The sequence below is a fragment of the Aotus nancymaae genome, unplaced genomic scaffold, assembly GCF_030222135.1.
Source record: "Aotus nancymaae isolate 86718 unplaced genomic scaffold, 86718_ANA_hifiasm-v0.15.2.pri h1tg000006l, whole genome shotgun sequence".
Lineage (NCBI taxonomy): Eukaryota > Metazoa > Chordata > Mammalia > Primates > Aotidae > Aotus > Aotus nancymaae.
The window spans coordinates 11,760,191-11,780,662 of record NW_026988417.1 but is presented as its reverse complement, the minus strand read 5'-3'; the positions used below and the strand labels follow the sequence as shown (position 1 = coordinate 11,780,662).

The window sequence follows — 20,472 nt, the reverse complement described above, 5'->3', positions numbered from 1 at the left end:
GCCACTGCGCCCTGCCCTGGTGAATCTTTTTTAAACCACTTCATTAAGGTATCATTGACATAGAAGAACTTTACAAATTTATTGTACACATCAAGATTGAATTTGGTGATAAGTACATACCCATGAAACCATCACCACCACATATCTGTCACTTACCAAAGTTGGCTCCTGCCCTTTTTGTTATTGTTACTTTATTTTATTTTTATTTTTTGGTAAGAACACTTAGCATCTACCCTCTTGACAAACTTTAAGTACCCAGTACAGTATCATTAGCTATAGGCACTAGGTTGTGGAGTGGATCTCCAGAGTCTATGTATGCACCATAACTGAAGCTCTGTCCTCTCTAAGCATCACCTTCCCATTTCTCCCTCCGCCTTGCTCCTGGCGGCCACCTTGTACTCTTGGCTTCAGTGAGTCTGACTGTGTTAGATTCCACGTTTAAGTGAGACTCTACAGTATTGTCTTTCTGTGTCTGACTAATTTTGGCCCAGGGTAATGCCCTCCAAGGCCATCAATATTGGCTGGAAAATACCCCGTTGTATGTATACTCCACGGTTTCTTTATCCGTTCACCTGTCTACGAACCCTTAGGTTGTTTGCGTATCTCGGCTATGGTGAAGAATGCTGCCATGAACATAGAGCGCTGACAGTGCTTTAAGGTCCTGTTTTCGATTCTTTGGATATGTACTGAGAAGTGGGATTCCTGAATCATATGGTATTTCTATTTTTAATGTTTTAGAGGAAGCTTTTATTCTGTTTTCAATAATGGCACTACCAATTTACATTCTCACCAACTGTGTGCAAGGGATCCCTTTTCTCCGTATTCTTGCCAACACTTGCCATCTTTTTCTTTTCTTTTTAAAGTAATAGCCATCCTAAGAGTTGTGAGGTGCTATTTCACTGTGGCTCTGAGATCCATTTCCCTGATGACCAATGATGCTGAGAGCCACTTCCTCTATGTGCTGGCTACTTGTATTTCCTCCCTGGAGAAATGTCCACCCAGATGCTTTGCCCATCTTCCAATAAGGTTGCTCATTTTTTAGCTATTCAGTTGTATGAGTTTCTTGTCCATATTGAGTATTAATCCTTATCAAGTATATGGTCTGCAAATACCTTCTCCCGTTTCATAGTTTGCCTTTTTACTCTGTTGACTGTTTCCTTTGCTGGGCAGAAGCTTTTTAGTTTGATGCAGCCCCGTTTGTTTGTTTTGACTTTTGTTGCCTGTCCTTTTGGTCTCAGACCCAAAAAGTCATTGGCAAGACCCCATGTCAAGGATCTTTTCCCCATGTTTTCTTCTAGGAGTTTTGTAGTTCTGGGTATACCCCAAGTTGATTTAATCCACCCCAAGTTGATTTCCTTGAATGGTGTGAGACCAGGGTCCTGCTCTGTTCTTCTGCATGTTAATATCTAGTCTCTCCGCTGTTCTTTGACGAGACCATTTTGTCTCCATTGTGTATTCTTGATGCCTTCGTCAAAAATTAGTTTAATCAATGCATGCATTTATTTCTGGGCTCTGCACTCTGCCCTACTGGTGTACATGCTCGGTGTACCACTGACCACTACGGCCCTGTCATGTTATTTGAAATCAGGAAGTGTAGATGGCTCCAGCCTCGTTCCTCTTACTCAGGATTGCCTTGGCCACTCAGGGTCTTTTGTGTTACTCAGGGTAAATCTTTATGATACACTGTCCACGTGTCCTGTGTTGTCATTATAATGTAGAATTTTTTTCTAGCATCACTTAGCATTCCTCTCTCACTTTTAAGATTCTTCTGTAGGATAATATAAGCAATAGTTACAAAAATCCATGGGGGTTTCAGCCACATCAAAAATGCCAACCGGCAACCACTAATACCATGAGCTTCACTTAATCATTGCTTAGCTAACCAAAATCCTTCAAAGTAAGAGGTCAAAGTGAACTTTAAGGAAATTTGCAAGTGAAAAAATAACTGGATCAAACAAGCAAAGTAACTTATCTACTGCTATACAGTTTTGATGGTAATTCAGATAAATTCTACCGAATTTTTTAAATTTGGGGGTTTTATTTAATAAAGCAATAATAAGTCAAGTATTTGTGATATTTAGAGGAGAGTGAGCATTGGAGCTGAATTTGTTAAGATTGAATCTTGAGTCTATTCATACTACGGGCAGGATCATGGCAAGTGCTTAATAAATGTTTATGAAATAAGCAAATTGATTGAGGAGTGAATGAATTTCCCCATCTGGAGGAGTAAGGAGTGCTTATTTATACTTCACAGAAATTCATGTGTGGAATAAATGCACTGATGCACACTTCAAGGCACGGTTCTTAATGCACAGCTGCAGTTACTGCTATTATTATGGTATGAAAAATTAGAGGGAAAATGAGAATTTACCCTCCTAGTGAAGTACCCAGATATTCCAAAACGCTAGGAAAAGTTCTCTGTCTGTCAAACAGGAGGAGCCAAACAGTTGTTCAGTCTTTCCCATCTTCAGTTTTCTCTCGGAGAAGCCCGGCATGCTCGCCACCTCGTGGTCATAGGGTGTAATTAGCACCATCTGCCCAGAGACTCATTTGTTTTTCGGTCTCAAGACAGATCTCACACGAGCTGTCAAAATTACTGCTTTTGGGGAGGTAATGTATTGAGGTGGGCATAGCATGGTTGCAGACTCTGATGGACCTTGGTTTGACTGTTTCAACTACAACTTATTATGGTGAAACCATGAAGACATTGTCAAATCACCGTGCTCTGGGAGGCTTAAAGTAAGGCCTCTTGGAGAAGGAGAAAGAGATAAGAGACTGTTCTTTGGAGTGGCTGGCGCTGGCTTGCAAGGGGCATTCGCTTAACTTTCAGGAATTCTGTGAACTGGTTTTACATATGGCCATTATTAAAAATAATCTACGTAAATGTACACTGAAGTCACAGTAGCCCCCCGGCTTATCCTGGGGGAAATGTTCCAAGACCCACGGTGGATGTCTGAAACCGAGGATAGTAATAAATCCTCTATGTCCTGTGCTTTTCCTAAATATACAGACAGACCTATGATAAAGGTGATATGTGACAGCAAAACTAGCACATACATTTTTTCCCTTCTTCCCAATTTCATGGATAGAAGATTCATTTTTATTGTAGCTCCCAGTAACCTCAGCATACAATATTTTTTCTTTCCTTTTTAAGTTGAGAACTTCCACCTTTTCACTGAAAGAACTCACTTTACATCTTCCGTTTGGCAAATCAGAACTGCCGGCATCACTACTGTTGTACTTTGGGACCATTATTAGGTAAAATAAAGGTGACTTGAACCCAAGCACTGCGATACCGCGCAGGGGATCTGACGGCCCAGACGGCTGCTAAGCGGCTAAGGAGTGGGTAACGGACACAGCGCAGCGGAAACGCTGGACTGAGAAATGATTGGAGCGGGCCTGCTCAGGATGTCATCGTGCCACTCAGAAACAGCGTGCAAATTAACACTTAGGAATTGTGTATTTCTGGAATTTTCCACTGGATATTTTCGGACCTCAGTTCGCCATGGTTAACTAAACCTGTGGAAAGTGAAACTGGGGATAAGGGGGACCTCTGTCTGTGTTTTTCACTTAGCTACTATTCAATTTGTGCTAAATATATAACATATGCAATACCCTCCCCCCTTTTTTTGAGACCAAGTCCCGCTTTGTTGCCCAGGATGGAGTGCAGTGGTGTGGTCCTGGCTCACTGCAACCCCTGCCTCCTTGGTTCCAGCAATTTTCCTGCTTCAGCCTCCCGAGTAGCTGGGATTAGAGGTGTGCACCACCACACCCGGCTAATGTTTTTTTTTAAAGTAGAGATGGGCTTTTACCATGTTGTCCAGGCTACTGAGTTGTCTCGAACTCCTGGGCTCAAGTGACCCACCGGCCTCGGCCTCCCAAAGTGCTGGAGTTACAGGCATGAGCCACCGCCCCCGACTGCAATACCTTTTAACTATGAAATACAATCATGCAAATCAACACTTTCAGAAATAGAACATAAGTATAATGCTCTGTAATTAGAGATGCAGACTTGGGACAAAATTAGATAAACTTGATCTCAATCAAAAAATTTATTGTATTTAAGACCAAAATTAGATAAACTTGGTCTCAATCAAAAAATTTATTGTGTTTAAGACCTTTATGATTTATGAAAGCAAACCATTAGGATATGATGTCCTGATGATTAATTATGGAAGAGTCCACAGAAGCAACTTATGCTTCAAGCGGCTACTAATGTGTATTTGGCAAGGCCTGTTTGAGGAACCTCTCCGAGTCTGCTGAAACTTTCAGAAATTAATCACAGCCATACACTGCTGAAACCATTGTTTGGGTTGCAATGGGAAGGGATTAAGTTAGGCAAAACCAAGGATGTGGGACAAACCTGCCTGCTCTAGCAGCTCCTCAAATGAGGCCAGAAAGTGTATTCTCCTAGGAACGTGTACTTCGGCTGCTTTCATGCTAGGGTTAGTGAGAGATGTGGGATAGAAACATTTTTCCAAAGGAAGCCTGGGTGGTATCTTTTCCCCCGACCTGGGTATCTCAGGGAATAGAGGACGGGAAAGGAGAGGATGATATGGGTGGTAGGGTAGCTGGATTTGTATGTATGAATCATATCCATGAATTCACAAAATGCTGGACCACTGAGTTCTACTGTGTTTCTACAGATAAGATATTAAGGCCCAGTGAAGGAATATAATATACCTAAACTCCGAAAGCGACAGATGGGGCCAGAAGCCACCCAGCCTTCTTGACTTGCCCCTCTACAGGTGCCCACCTAGTGGCAATGTGGGACTGAGGCCACAGTCTCATCTCTGGGTGCATCTAGGACCTATTAAACTATTAAAATGGGCTAAATTACAGATTTAATTTGAGAACTATTTGCTATGCATCTGATACAGGAAATAGAAATTATTTAGTTGATAGTAAGGGCAAGAGTCCCCAGCAGAACTTTTCTTCTAAAAGAAAAAAAAACAGCCCAAGAAATCATTTCTTTTCTAAAAAAGAGCCCACAAGATTGAGCTGCAAAAATAGATAAGGAAGTTGGAAGTTTGTGTGTTTGGTAGCAGGGTGGGGTGGGGATTATTATTGATTTATATCAATTAAAAAAAAAAGGCTACCTTGGGGCCAGCCATGTCCACCACGGAATCCGCATCTTCCCTTTTTTTGTTAGTACGTGTGCAGTAAGAAGGAAATGGGCAGCATGGAAAAGCTCAGGCCGAGAACCCACCTGCATAATAAGATTGAGGTGGGGCTGCCAGAGATGCGTGCCCTATGTAGATGGCACAGCTGGTCCTGATCAGTTTTTCATGCCCTATGTAGAACAGACATTGCCTCCTCACTAGCTCACTGTAGACTGGTAACCCATTTTTCTGGGGCTCCTCTCCATAGCAGAGAGCTATTCTCTTTCTTTTGCCTGTAAAATTTCTGCTCTTAACCTCACTCTTTGTGTGTTTGCATCCTTGATCTCTGTGGCCGTGAGACGCTGTGAGACAGCAAATTTCAGGTGCCAGCCCAGAAAACGAGGCCAGTTCTCATCCACCGTGTGCCCGATCCTGTGCCACGTGTTTGCTGTCAGGAAAACAATGTTTCATAAACCAATGTCTCTGTGATTGAGACATCTAGCTTATTTTTATATGTTCATCTAAAACATTTTATACATTTATCTAAATGATTTACAGTATATGCTAAAGAAAAAACTCCACGGGGCATGAGAAATAAGATTATGATGAAATAAGATATATTTCCCTTCTGTGTGAAACTGCCTTTGGCCTTCAGGGGGAGAATCTGGAAAACCTTCCAGAGCTAGAAGGACAGAGAGTAAAGGAAGGAGTTCAAACGCTAGCGCAGTTCGACCTGCCTTGGCTGCACGTCTGCTGTGTGTCAAGGACTGTGCCACAGGTTTGTGCTGGGTTTCACCTTCAAGGAAGTCAAATACTGGAGGATGTAGGTGCTGTTCTCTCTGTTTTTATACACGTGGAAGCCTAAGTTTAGAGAGGTGAAATTACTTGTTGTAGGTCTCATATTTGGGAAGCAGTAAAGCTGGGATTTGAACCCAGGGTTGCTTGTCATCAAGTCCAGCATTACTTAAACAACCACCTTCTAGCTTCTTTTTCTTCTTCTTCTTGTGTTTTTTTGGGACAGGGTCTCATTCTGTCACCCGGGCTGGAGTGCAGTGGTGCGATCTCCGCTCACTGCAACCTCCGGCTCCCAGGCTCAAGCTATTCTCCCATCTCAGCCTCTCTGGGGGCAAATATGTACCACCGCGCCCAGCCGATTTTTGTATTTTTTGTAGAGATGGGGTTTCACTTTGTTGCCCAGGCTGGCCTTGAACTCCTGAGCTCAGGTGATCCACCCACCTTAGCCTGACATATTAGCTCACACTGGGATTACAGGCATGACCATTGCACAGGGCCTTAGCTGCTTCTGAATATCACACATCACTTCCCCTGAGGACACTGTCTCACACCTCAGTCAAATGTCCTATGAAGCCTTCCTGGGAAACACAATTCTTCCTCCAAGGCAGAATTAAGCATACACTTTTTTGAGTTCCCACAATACTTAGTATAGGAATCACCAGACTGCAGGCTCCTCCAGGTCTAAGGTCTCACATGACTCAGAGCCAGCTTAGTGCCCAGGCACGAGGTAATTTTAAACAAAGTGGCCTAGATCACACAAACACACTAGGCAGTGTTGTGACTGTCAGTAAATGCCATGTGCTCCCTCCCTTTCGGGAACTCCTTGTCTGGTTGGAAAAGCAGACATATAAACGGAGTGCTTATTATGGGGCTTACGGATAGCCAGCCCTAGTGTTGAGCACGTAAGAGGTACTATATATTATTGGTTGAATTATGATGAAATAAGATACATTTTCCTTCTATGTGAAACTGCCTTTGTGAAGATTATATCAGTGAGAGAATTATAATATTAATAGTAAGCTAAGCTAACTCACTCCCCATCTTGCCTTTCCCTTAACTACTCCTGCACTATTGGGCCAGGCTAACTTTGGAAGACATTCAGGCTATAGTTTCAATGATAATAGGCCTTGCCCAAAACTCAATCACTTTTGTAAAGCTAACGGGAAGCCATCAGGCTGTGGGGAAGAGAACAGCCTAAGTTCTGCTAAGGCGCAGACATAAATGATCATCAGCCATTATTCCCAAGGTTATAAGGCATGCAACTTCCCCAATTATTCCTGCAAATAACACCACTATTGTAGAGAGGCCTTTGAAGATAGGTTTCTCATTTTTTGCATGCATGTCTGATATCTATGGTTCCACCTAAACCCAATGGCTTCACCATACCGCCAACCTGTGGCCTCACCCAGAAGCAATTCATCAGCTGGAAGACAGCTTCAAACCCCTATGAGTTCATCCCCACGCCAACCAATCAGCAGCAAGCACCTGTTACCTGCCTCCCATCCCTTCCCCCAAACTGCCTTTGAAAATCCCCTAACCTATGAGCTTTGAATAAGATGATTTGAGTATGAACATCTCCCACGTGGCGTGGTCAGCCTCGTGTCTATTAAACTCTTTCTCTACGGCAGTGCCATGGTCTCTCTTTACGTAGTTGCCAGGAAGAACTCCTATGGCAGTTACATGTGTGCCCATTTTCCTCCTGCTTTACAATCTTCTCTATCCTTTCCACACAAGCAACTTTTACTATTGCAATGTCATGTTTATTGTTAATGGCCTTTTCTTCATATCGTGATGTGGATTTGGAATTGGAAAAACTAAGTAGAGGAGAGAAGAGAGAGGGCAAGCTTATCACTGTCCAACACTCCTCCAGGGACTGGCAGGAAGAGGAAGGGAGAGCACGCAGGGTGGAAGCAGTTATGTCCACAAGATGTCTATAGATGTGGCTTTCACAGATTGAGGAATATCCGCCCCAAACAATGGATCATTTATAACACCCGAGAAACCACTCTGAATGGGAAATGTACTGTGAACCTAGAACTGAAACTAATGTATAAGTCGGTCTAGGCTTTTCTCAAATGTTTTCTAAGGAGCATGGGCCAAAGAACATGACCCAAGAAAAAGCAGCTTCCATGGACACTTACGTTATAAATGCTCCATGCCCTGACCCCCTCTGGAGATCCACAATGCTCTATAAATGTGGGCAGTAAAGATATCTGTTTATTTTTGTTTAACTCAGTGTTTCTCAAGGTTAGTGCATTCAGAGTCTCCCTTTTATTTATTTATTCATTTATGTTATTTTATTTCTGATACGAAGTCTTGCTCTGTTGCCAAGCTGGAGTGCAGTGATGCAATCTCCACTCACTGCAACCTCTGCCTCCCAGGCTCAAGCAATTCTCCTGCCTCAGCCTCCCGAGTAGATGGGATTACATGTGCAAGCCATCATGCCCAGCTAGCTTTTTTTGTATTTTTAGAAGAGATGGGGTATCACCATGTTGGCAGGCTGGTCCTCAAACTCCTGACCTCAGGTGATCCACCTGCCTTGACCTCCCAAAGCGCCAGGATTACAGGCATGAGCCACCACGCTTGGCCTTCCCTTTTATTTAATATGACTCTCAACATCTCGCACAATTAGTTTCAGTAACTTTACTTTGAGTTTCTTAGAGCTTCAGTCATTGCATCTTACTTAGAGCAAGGACCAATGGGAGGAGGTTGTAGGAAGACATTGCTGTTCCTCAGATTGAGCTGAAAGTAAACAGCTGGGGCCGCTTAAAGGTAGCGTGCGCTTCCTGGGAAGGTGGTGAGGCTCTTGGGCCACTCGAGCATCTGTGAGGGATGGTGTGTCTCAGTTACAAGGAGGGGCTGGATCATGGAGATTCTGCTATTTTAAAACTTTTGATTAAATAAACAAAATAACCCTTCCGTTCTGCTGACTTGCACGTAAAACATGTAGGTATAGAGGCCGCTTGTCCCAGTTTACCCCAGATGTCTCAGGTTTTAATTTGGAATGTCCTGCTTTTGAAGAATCCCTCCATCCAGAGCAAACTGGGATGGTTGATTTCAGTGAACACCCCAAAATTACAGGGAAAAGAAAAAGTGCTTTTCATTATGCATGCATATCAAGTCATTCTGAAATGGTTTCATGGGGAGGGCCGTATTTTGCCTATGCAAAAGGCAGTTCTTGTACATTGCAATGCTATTGGGAACCGAGTCTTCACTGGGGAATTATTATTTGGGGATATGAATTTTCTGGAGCTTCTTTTATTAAATACCTTTTCAGTCTCCTATTTGTGGCTACTTCATATTTCTCTATCAGAAAATGAATTTGTTACATTAAGCAGTTACAGATTCTTTTCCTTTTCTCTGAGCTGCATTATTTTTCTTGTGTGGTAGTGAGACAAAATACTGTTCTTTAGTTCAATTAATGAGTGATTTCATGAAGTTAACATTAACTTCGAATGAGCATTATATCAATATCTCTGTTGCTTTTTAGCCACGGGTTGTGGCTGAAATACATTTACATCTAAAATGCTGGGGGAATAATATTACATTTATTGCTGATCAATTCTGCAACCTCAGGCGAGTTATTTCTGCAAAGGATAGAAGATACCAAATCTCATTATTGCAATATTGTGTGTTGCCAGGTTCTGCCACTAGGGAGCAGTATCATCTATCAATTCACTCTGGCCCTGCGCTTTGTATAGTCTGGATGAATGGGATATTAGTTACGGAATGAGAGGGAGAGTTTGCAGAATGCATTTTATACACTAGCAAACACAGAAAACCCTGGCAACATTACCATAGTGGAATAAACCTTGGCTTTGGCCTTGTGACTACTTGCCGATGGCCTTGAGCAAGCCACTTCCCTTGCTAAGCTTCCTTATGTAAAATGAGGGAATTGACCCAGATTAAGCTCATTTCTGATTCTAATTTCTTCAGCATCTAAACTCGTCTAAAAGCAAACTAGTATAAAGATCTTTTGATGGCATTTTGTGGAATTCTACTTTGCTTCTTTTCAATCAGCTCGTGTTTCTGGATATACATGTTCACTAGCCTATGCATAATTCTCTTTTTTTTTCTTTTCTTGGAGGTTTATTGTATTTCTTTACAAATTCATTCTTGTATATGGTATGCTTGTCACTTCAAAGGAAATTGGCTTAGAGTTTGTGCTTGGTTCACATCTACAGCAAACAGAAAATGCAGTTTAGCTTCCTTTATTCTCAGCTTTGGTTTCTCTAGGAAAATAAACTACACTATATTTGAAAATTATAGCTATCCCTATCTGAAAATAAGATGAGTTCTTCTAGATCTGTGGTTAATGCTAGTGGTTCATCACACATAACTTGTATTGTAAATGCTTTGCTGCCAAATAAACTTTTACCCATTTTTTAGGAATGGAAAACAAAAAGTCAAGCTTAGGGAAGATAAGTTCTTGAAATCTGACAGTTTCCAGATAATGTCAGAATATGACTGCAAGAAAAATGACATAAAATGTACATTAACATAAATCTATAACTGCTCAACTTGATGAAAAATATCACCATAAAATTCTGCCATTACTGAAACAACCGATATGTTTTTTTCTATGACATTTTGTGAGAGTGAATAAATTATCTGAGAATGTGTTTGCATCAAAAATACAGAATTTTGTAATAAACACATAAATCATCCAAGCATTTTTTCAGCAAGATGCCTGATCCTAAAATGGGGGGCATTCATATTAATTTTCCCCTTTCCAGCCTCGTTCTAGATGTGGTAACTTAGGGCTCTGCATGGTAATGGGGACCCATCAGTTATGGCGATGAAGGGCAGGCTGATGTAGAAACAATAACTCGTATTGAAGAAGTCTTCTATCCCAGCCCGCCCCACCCCAAAAGCCTCAACGTCTCTGAACCTTTTGCTTTCGCTGAAGTCCTCTTTGCAGTTGTGGTCTCAGCTTACACTGGAGTCTGCTTTACAAAATGCTCATATTTTTGTAGTCATGGGACTCATGTATCAGCCAACATTTGCTGTAAAACAGACACAGCACTAACTTAATCCTGAAAGATATGTTTTTGTTGCTTTCCCTGAGGAACTGGTTTGTTTTTTGTAATGGGAAATTCATATCACGTAAGGAAGCTTGATTCCCTTTTTGCTTAGACTACCAGGCAGCTCAGAGGGAAATTCACAGTTTAGCCATAATAGAATTTAGTGATGTGTGCCTGAGAATCTTACATTTTATCTTCATTTTAATTATGTCCTCTATCTAGATTTTCTTCTGCTTCATTGTTCAAGCTTTTATTAACTAATATCTTTGTGAACTGAGGCAAAGGGTAGATAAACATACAGATGGGTAAACAGACATACTGATACGTGAAATAATGGTCAAATAAATTTCTGCAGTCAGAGAAATGAGGGTGGGTGCCCATAGTGAACTATAAATAAGATGGCAATTGTGAAGTTCATTTCTCATCTGATTTCTCTCCAGGACTCATTTCTCAATGAATGCCTACAAAGCATGTTATTATGACTGAGGCCATTTGTGTATCAGATGATTCTGGTCTGGTCTGTGATCCCTCTATGCTTCCCATCCCTTTCTCTGTTAAGAGGAGTGAAAATACTTCCTCTATGTTAATTCACCAGCTGTTCTTTAACCTGCTGGTTAAAGAAAAGGAGAAGGAGGACTCAGAAAGGTTAGTGTCTTACTTAAGGTCACGCAGCCAGGGAGTGTGCCTTCGGTTTCGGCTCCTCTCCGTGCTCTTTCCACTGCGCTGGCGCTTCCTGCTGTCTTCCATCTGCCCTCCAGAACCTCCCTCCGCCCTCACCCTGCTCTACCCTGCTCTCTGCCTGGGACACTGACCAGTAGGGACACACAGGGACTGCCCTGTCCTCTCGTTTCTAGTTAGGTGTAGCCATTGGGAAGCCCAAGCAGGAGGTCACAGAGAGGTTGGAGAGAGAGGTCGGGCGTTTACTCCCTTGATCTCCTCCCCGAGAAGTCTACCTGGGCTGGTGGTGCCCCGTGATCACTGCTCCTCTCAAGGTGGTGTGCTCCTTGTAGTTTTCAGTAACTGTCTCCTCATCCCTCCGCACCTAGGGGTAGGGCCAGTCCCGCTGCTGTTAGCCGTGTTCTGGCACCATTCCTTCTTCTCCCTATACTGCATACACCCGGTAAATAGTTCCTTTGGCATACATTTCCTTAAATTATCCCAATTTGAATGTGCGGTCTATTTCCTGTTGGGACCCTTGCTGGTACACCTTCCCATTAAAGAAAACATGGTGCTAATAATACGTTATGGAAGATATCATTAGACACACGAAGAGTGAATTTGATGTGTTTCAGTTATTGGGGAAAGTAAATCTTGACACTGTCATCTTTTCCAAACATTGTTAGAGGAGATGGGGCGTGAGGGAGTGACGAGAGAAGCTATAATGGGTACAATACCATTAAAATTTCTTTGGCTTATCTTCCATTTATGCTTCTAGCACTACTGAAATTGACTATTTGCTTTCAGGCTCGTACCTGTATTTTTGTGTTCAAATTGAGTTGTTTTGCCTAAAGCCTTAAAATCTGTTTTCATATTAATTAATCAACGTTTTAAAATTAGATTTCTATCTTGTGACTTTTCGGGGGTATGCCTGGAAAGATAACATGATTTTATATTTAATGCAATCCATATGTTTCAAAACAATTCATTTCCAAAATTGCACAACAGAGAATGTGAGTTTTTACAATCAATTTCATCATTAATTAGGCAAGGCGATAAATAGGCGTAAACTGTGCGAGACTCTGTCTAAAATTAGTTATTTCCTGAAGTGTAATTCAGTAGATCACCTTGTTTAACGTCACTCATGACCACAAACAACAAGGCAAGAGGTTCTCAGAAGCAAAATAAATGTTTTCATACTTACGTTTTAAACTTTGTGTGACACGACTTTACCTTTTATGTTTTGGCTCCTGATGTCCTTGGAAATGGGTTTGTCCACCTGTACAAGACAACGTGGCACCATTATATCTTCAGTTGTGACTATGAGTCCATCTGTGGTCTTGACACTCTCTGTGGTTACGTTCCCCAGGATAAAGCCATAAGTCCCTAACTCTCTGGTTTTCAAAGTATGGTTGGCTGTCAGCAAACACGTATAAATACATACCAATGAAGGGTGCAGTGGCCCGAGTGGTGTTTGGTATAAAAACACGTGGGGGGCCGGGCGCGGTGGCTCAAGCCTGTAATCCCAGCACTTTGGGAGGCCGAGGCGGGTGGATCACGAGGTCGAGAGATCGAGACCATCCTGGTCAACATTGTGAAACCCCGTCTCTATTAATACAAAAAAATTAGCTGGGCACGGTGGCGCGTGCCTGTAATCCCAGCTACTCAGGAGGCTGAGGCAGGAGAATTGCCTGAACCCAGGAGGCGGAGGTTGCGGTGAGCCGAGATCGCGCCATTGCACTCCAGCCTGGGTAACAAGAGCGAGACTCTGTCTCAAAAAAAAAAACAACAAAAAAAAAACACGTGGGGTTGAGAACCAATCCCGCCTCTATTGCTGGCTTTGTAAAAGGCATTGAGTATATTATGAACTTCAGATTTTTCATCTTTATCATAGGAAAAATGCTCATCATTCATGTCTCTGAGTTAACATGAAGATCCATCTGTGGGATCAGGTATATGAAAGCAATGAGGCAGACAGGTCAGAGTATGGCCTTGTGACAAGGGCTGGGTTAGGATTCCACCTCCAGCTCCTGCCGACTGTGAGAACATGGCAAATTAGCCTTCTGAGGCTCAGTTTCCTCATCTGTGAAATGGAGGTAACAAAAGCACTGATACCTTTTTGAGGATGGGAGGATAACACAGAACACTCCATGCAGTGTGCCAAGAACACACTAACCACACTGAATAAATGTGTCACTATTAATATTAGTAAAGACATGAGTGAACTATTAAGGGTACACAATGGGAAGACATAAGGGTGAAGAAGATGAAGATCGTAAAGGGTTCCCTATGTCTCTGAAAACCTTTAAGCCCAGGTTAACATTAGGCTCTTAGTATCAGTCTTGATTGGCACCAGGTTGAGTTGGGCATGGTGGGTCAGGAGCTCAATGAATGCCCTGTCACCTCTTATCCTCTGTGGAACATTGAACCACAGTATTCATGCCTGGAAAGGGCATGGCCCTTCTTCTTTGGGTTATATCTAGTCAGGGTTGAGTGCTGGTTGGATTTTTTAATCATGGCTGTTGTCTCCATTGCACCATTTGCTTCCGATTTCTCCAGGGTTACCTTATGGCGACTGGGGTGCTGGAGGGATTTTTCAATGTTCTCATTGCACCCTCATCTCTTAGTCTTCCCTGCATGCCTACTCCACAGAGGGAGTCTCTCTCAGTGCTCATGCCCCACCCTGCATTGCTGGCCTGGTCACGCAGGCAGGAGATGTCCCCGTTGTCTCTATCTCAGGTGGGACTTGCATGCTCAGGGTCTTAGATGGGGCTCCAAGCAGTCCCAAGCAGCAGTATTACTAGAGAATTCCCAGGCCCAGGAATATTTCCTGCCTAACCCTGGGGAGAGTTCCAATTTCTATCAAATAAATATTTACTAGTGCCTACTATATGCCTGTAGCCATGCTAGATTGTGAGGGAACGAAGAGAAATACCAGCTTGGATTCACAGGTACATTATAACGGATTTTTCAGTTTGGGTACTATTGAGAATTGCGATTTGGGGTCAGATAATTCTTGTGCCTTGTAGGATGCTTAGCAACATCCCTGTCTTCTCCCCACTAGATGTCAGTAGCATTCAGTCATGACAACCAAAAATGTCACCGGACTTTGTCAAAAGTCCCTGGGGGGCCGAAAACATTCCACCGAGTACCACTGATCACAATGCAGCGTGTACTACTGCACTGCGTGGCTTCCTTCGTAAGACTCCTCCAAAGGCGCTGGTGTGCTCACCTCCATCTGAGCACTTCCTGGAACATGGAAACTGCCCATCTGGGTCACTGCCTCCTCCCTTAGACTATGGGCACCGGTGTGCCTTCCTACCCACATTGCTAAGCACAGTGCTTGGCACACAGTACATGCTCAATAAATAGAAGGATGGGCATTCGTTTAGGGCAAGACAATTGTAACCCATCTAAGGGGTCTAGATAAGAACTGGCCTATATAAAAATTATTGAAGATCCATTTCATTTTTTCTTTTTTTTCCCTTTAAGGCAGGGTCTCACTCTGTTGCTCAGGCTGGAGTTCACTCTTGTCATCCAGACTGGAGTGCAGTGGCACGATTTCAGTTCACTGCAGCCTTGACCTCCCGGACTCAAGCGATCCTCCCACTTCAGCCTCCCAAGTAGCTGGGACTACAGGCATGCATCACTATGCCCAGCTAACTTTTGCACTTTTTGTAGAGATGGGGTTTCACCATGTCACCCAAGCTGGTCTTGAACTCCTGGGCTGAAGCAATCCACCTGCCTCGGCCTACTGAAACATGGGGACTGCACGTGTGAGCCATCACACCTGGCTGAAGATACATTTCACAGATAGTTTAATCACAACAAAAAAGTGCAGAACTAGTAAGAATCAACTCCTAGGAATGAGAGTGCCACAAAAAAGATAATCTGCTTGACATAAATCCTTGACATTTACAACACTGATTACAAAAGTCAAACAACCCCCGCTTTTGTGTATTTTGTATGTTCTGTCACTCAGGCTGGAGTAAAGTGGCAGGATCACAGCTCACTGCAGCCTCAACCTCCCAGGCTCAGGTGATCCTCCCACCTCAGCCCTCAGAGTAGCTGGGACTACCGGCACGCTCCACCATGCCCAGCTATTTTTTTTTCATGTTTTTTAAAGAGATGAGATGTTACTATGTTACTCAGGCTGGTTTTGATTGAGCTCCTGGGCTCAAGCAATTCACCTGCCTTGGCCTCCCAAGATGTTGGGATTGCAGGCATGAACCACTGCACCTGGCTAAAACTCCCTCTTTATCTGAATTGAGGCCAAACACGTGTTGAATCTGTAAGACAATGCCCCTTCAAAATCTTGTTCACCTTGCCCTAGCCTTTTTCCTCACATGATTTCACTTGACTTAATGTACTGAGACTGTAGTTCCACCTACAAAGTGATCTAACCAAAGGAAGAAACTTGTTTTTAACAGGAAGCTACAAAGATGATACGAAGGAACAGAAAGTCAGGATAAAGGCTTAAATCCCGGCATGGTTGTTTTTAAAAAAATCAAATGAGAATTATCCTTTGTAAAACAGTAATTCTGCTCATGAAGGTTTACTTATGTGAAAAGGGATTGTCGGTCATTTACAGGGAAGGTTCAGCTCAACTTTTGGTTCAGCGTTCCCTCCTCCTTCAGCCACTGATCCAGTCTCTCTGGAATTCTCGTTCCCTGACCGTGTTTTACGCTCTGGTGATGAGTGTTCTGAAATGCCCTCCTCCCTCTCAGACAGCCCCTGGGGGACTGCCCTAGATGCAGATCTTGACAATAGTAGCAAATAATAGCAGGAAAGTAGAAGGATTCTGAAGGCCAGACTGAGAAAGTCTTCTCTGTGAACAGAAGTTGAACTGGGGATGGACTCTGTCTCTTTTCCTATTAAACAGGTATTTATTTTTAAAGCTTGAGTTCAAATGATTGAAAGTTTTTTATTTTTCATTCATTTAACCAGTATCTATTGAGAACCTCTTACAAAGGCACCATGCGAGGTGCTGGGGCTAAAATAGCACCTGACCTCATACAGATGTCCTCTATGGACTGATTGCTTTGCACTTCAGGCTGGAAGTACAAAGATCCATTTATGGGATCTTACTGAAGTTCCATTTCCTTTCTTCCCCTTCCCCTTCCCCTTTCCTTTCCTTCTTTTCTTGACAGGATCTTACTCAGGCTGAAGTGCAGTGGCACAATCTCAGCTCACTGCAGCCTCGAACTCCCAGGCTCAAGTGATCCTCCCACCTCAGCCTTTGTGCTGGAAGCACATAGAAATACTGTGTTTTCTATGTATTACTATAACAGTGATGAGATTTTAGAGGTAAGACCATGAAGGCTCAGAGAGGGTAACAGGTCCAAAGGCACAGAGCTTGTAAAATTGGAGCCATTAAAATGAGAGTGATGATTTTGCAAGATTGTTGTGTTTTATTTTTATTTTTTTTTAGATTGAGTCTCGCTCTGTTGCCCAGGCTGGAGTGCAGTGGTGCAATTTCTGCTTACTGCAATCTTTGCCTCCCTGTTTCAAGTGATTCTCCTGCCTCAGCCTCCTGAGTAGTTGGGACTACAGGCACCTGTCACCACCCTGGCTAATTTTTGTATTTTTAGTAGAGATGGAGTTTCACCATATTGTCCAGGGTGTTCTCAAACTACTGAACTTGTGATCCACCTGCCTCAGCTTTTCAAAGTGCTGGGATTACGGGGGTGAGCCACCGCTCCTGGTGCAACATTGTTTTAAGGATTAAATGTCATTCATTCTTTCAGTCCGATCTCTACTGAGAATTTTTTTCCTTGACCTTCCTTATCCTGCATTATCATTATTTTTCAAAGCACATTTGCTTATCTATTGTTTATTGTGTAATTATTTGTTATTGGTCTCCTACCACTAGCATATATGTTTCTAGAGAGCAAGGAATTGGTCGTTCATGGATGTATCTTTGGAGTCTATAATTGTGTCTGATTCTAGCAGGCATTGATGACATAGTTCTTGAATGAATTTGTTGAGTGAATGATTCAAGTGTTTTTCCATCATTGCTGTGCCTGTGTAAAAAGGAAGTGTTTGATTTTTCATCACTCATCTTGCCCTCTTAATCTCTATCAGATATCTTCTATGTAAACGGTCAGTCTTGTTTGGTAAAATTTGTAGTTTCATTTTTCTGTCTAAATTAAAAGAATTCCTCAAGTTAAATAGACAATGTGAATATGTAATACGTGAGGAATATTTGAAAGCACTTTAATACTCACTCATAACTGTGGTGCAAACTGAAAAAAAAACAGTGAAATCTCTTCTTAAAAAATGCAATTGAAAATATAATAGCCAGTTTGGATGATATTTCTAATTGGGTGGACATTCCTATGTAGGGTTTCTGGGAAGGCAAATGGAAATAATTTTTTAGAAAGGAAATTTTACAATATATATTAAAAGCCTTTAAAATGTCTTCACTCAGTGGTTTAGTAAAATAATTTGAAAATCCCATAATGGGTTATGCTTTATCTATACAAATGATGCTTATGAATGCTTGCTTATCACATGGGAAATTGTTTTGTAACCAGAACTTAATGTGACAAGAAAAATAAAGCAGTTATATACAAAACAATTAGGCTTCCCTTGTATGACAGACATCTGCATAGAAAATAATGACAATGAAGAGCACCACAATGTTATGACCAATAACTGCAATCCCAGGGGCGATCATTTGTATTTTATGCATTTCTCTATTAAGAAAACCAAGTGTTGGCTGGGCATGATGGCTCACGCCTGTAATCCCAACACTTTGGGAGGTTGAGGAGGGTGGATCACAAGGTCAGGAGTTTAACATCAGCCTGACCAAGATGGTGAAACTCATCTCTACTAAAAATACAAAAATTAGCTGGGCAGGGTGGTGGGAGCCTGTAATCCCAGCTACTCGGGAGGCTGAGGCAGAGAATTGCTTGAACCTAGGAGGCAGAGGTTGCAGTGAGCTGAGATTGCACCACTGCACTCCAGCCTGGCTGACAGAGTGAGATTCCATCTCAAAAAAAAAAGAAAAAAAAAGAAAAAGAAAATAGAGTGTTAGCAAATGTTTTATTAAAAATAAAATTCTATGTATTCATTTATGGTATCTGCATTTACTAGATTTTCTTTTTTTTGAGACAGAGTCTCACTCTGTTGCTCAGGCTAGAGTACAGTGGTGCAAAACTATCTTTTGTAGCTTTCAAACAGCGTTTTGAAATAGGCATGGTAGGATTTTCTGTTTTTCCCTGTTTGGTAGATAAAGATACAAGGAGGTTTAGAGAGGTTTCATGACTTACTTTTACCTCCCAGCTCATAATTCACCATGTTGGGCTGAGACTCTGGTCAAAATCTTATATTATGATCAGAAAGATTTGAGTTCATGTTCTTTCTCTGGAGAATGCAATGAACATTAGATGAGATGCCTGTGAATGTCCTTAGCTTGCTCTCTGGCTCACAATCTTCAACACATCTGAATTCTCCTCGCTTCTAGCGGTAGGGCCATGATGCTACCAGTCATGAGAGTCACTCCTGTCCACCTCAATGAGCTCGACCGACCTGTTCTTTCCCTAATGAGATCGCCTGAGGGACAGGCGATGGGGCAGTTTCTGGCTGGTTAGGAAGAGCCCTACACATGTTTGGGTCATAAGGTCTAGCCTTTACTCACTCTTTCCGACTTCGTCTGTGTGTTCCAGGCTTGCTGTCCAATGGGGATAGAGGTCCTGGTGTCGAACGGGAGGGAAGTGTCCATTACACCCTTGAAATAGCGTGTATCTGTGCAAACAGAAAATATTAAAGTCGTACCTTATGTGGACTCCGCACATTACAATTTTCAAAATATCTGCACATCTACAAACTCACTGGATCATTACAACGAGTAGGGATCACGCATTGTTTGTCTTTTGTCCCCTGATCAATCCTAACATGGAAACTGGCACATGGTGATGCTCAACGAATGCTTATTGAATGAATGAACAAAAAAAGTCATCATCATTTACAAGATGATTTTCTCCAGATACACTTCAATAGATTTATTTTAGTGGTTCAGGCCCTCAGAAATTGTGAATGCTTCCTCTTTTCCCTTACAATAGGGTGTTTTATCTCAAGGAACTTGCTGAAGCTGCCCTATGTGCTGCAGTTAGAGACAGAGGCAGGTGTGAAATTAGGTCCCCTTTATTCTTAACAATTGCAGCTTTGCTCTCATGCCCTGCTGATGCTCGTAGGCTGGCTGGCTGCAAAATGAATTAACCAAGTTAAAAAGTCTTTTTTTTTTTTTTTTTTTTAATTCTACTGCCTTCTATGCAGACCTCATCTTCACATTTCCCAAGCTGCCCCATCCCTGCCTGTCCACCCTCTGTTATGCTCATCAGCTGTTCCTAGGGCTCAAGGAGAGCATCACGATAACAGTGGCTGAGAGTTACAGAGCTCTGGCTTGGTACCAGGTCCTCTGGTGAGAACTCAACATGCATCATTCATCTAATCTTCAAAAGAGCTCTCTAGGGCAACTTCTATTATTATGAATCCTATTTTCAGATAGAGAAAGTGAGTTTGAGAGACTTGCTCAAGGTCACACAGCTAGTAAGTCATGGGGGCAGATGTTAACCTAGGGTTGTTTAATTCAGAAATCGCACCTTTAAATAGTATGCAGTATGGCAGCAGGTACATGCATCTTCACATTTCAGGCAGACCCCTAAACGTTACCTGCATATTCAGATTCCTTTATAGGGCGGGCTGGTAAAATTTTAATCGACTGCCGCGTCTCTTCCATCTGAAGCTCAGGGTCTTCATAGTCATCATTACTGTGGCTTTTTGCTCCATCCAGCACTGCAGGAAAGTTTCTTTCCTAAGCAGGTGGTAACGTTCCAGTGAGTCAAAGGAAGGTACAATGTTGACAAAGAAAGACTACAGTGCTGGCTACA

At 42.4% G+C, this 20,472-nt stretch overlaps 1 protein-coding gene across 5 annotated transcripts in view; it reads right to left on the bottom strand.

Annotated features, from left to right (window-relative positions):
- The window catches only part of CLNK (cytokine dependent hematopoietic cell linker), a 199,433-nt gene that overhangs the window by 61,306 nt on the left and 117,655 nt on the right, over positions 1 to 20,472 (bottom strand). For all 5 annotated transcript variants that reach the window (XR_010338534.1, XM_064365714.1, XM_064365712.1 and 2 more), the window contains exons 6-8: positions 20,255 to 20,396; positions 19,221 to 19,327; positions 12,812 to 12,857 (exon numbers count right to left, since the gene is read on the bottom strand). Coding sequence is in view for 4 of the 5 variants with exons in the window: in XM_064365700.1 (XP_064221770.1) it covers positions 12,812 to 12,857; positions 19,221 to 19,327; positions 20,255 to 20,396 (295 nt within the window). In the remaining variant the exon portion in view is untranslated. The remainder of the gene's footprint in view (positions 1 to 12,811; positions 12,858 to 19,220; positions 19,328 to 20,254; positions 20,397 to 20,472) is intronic.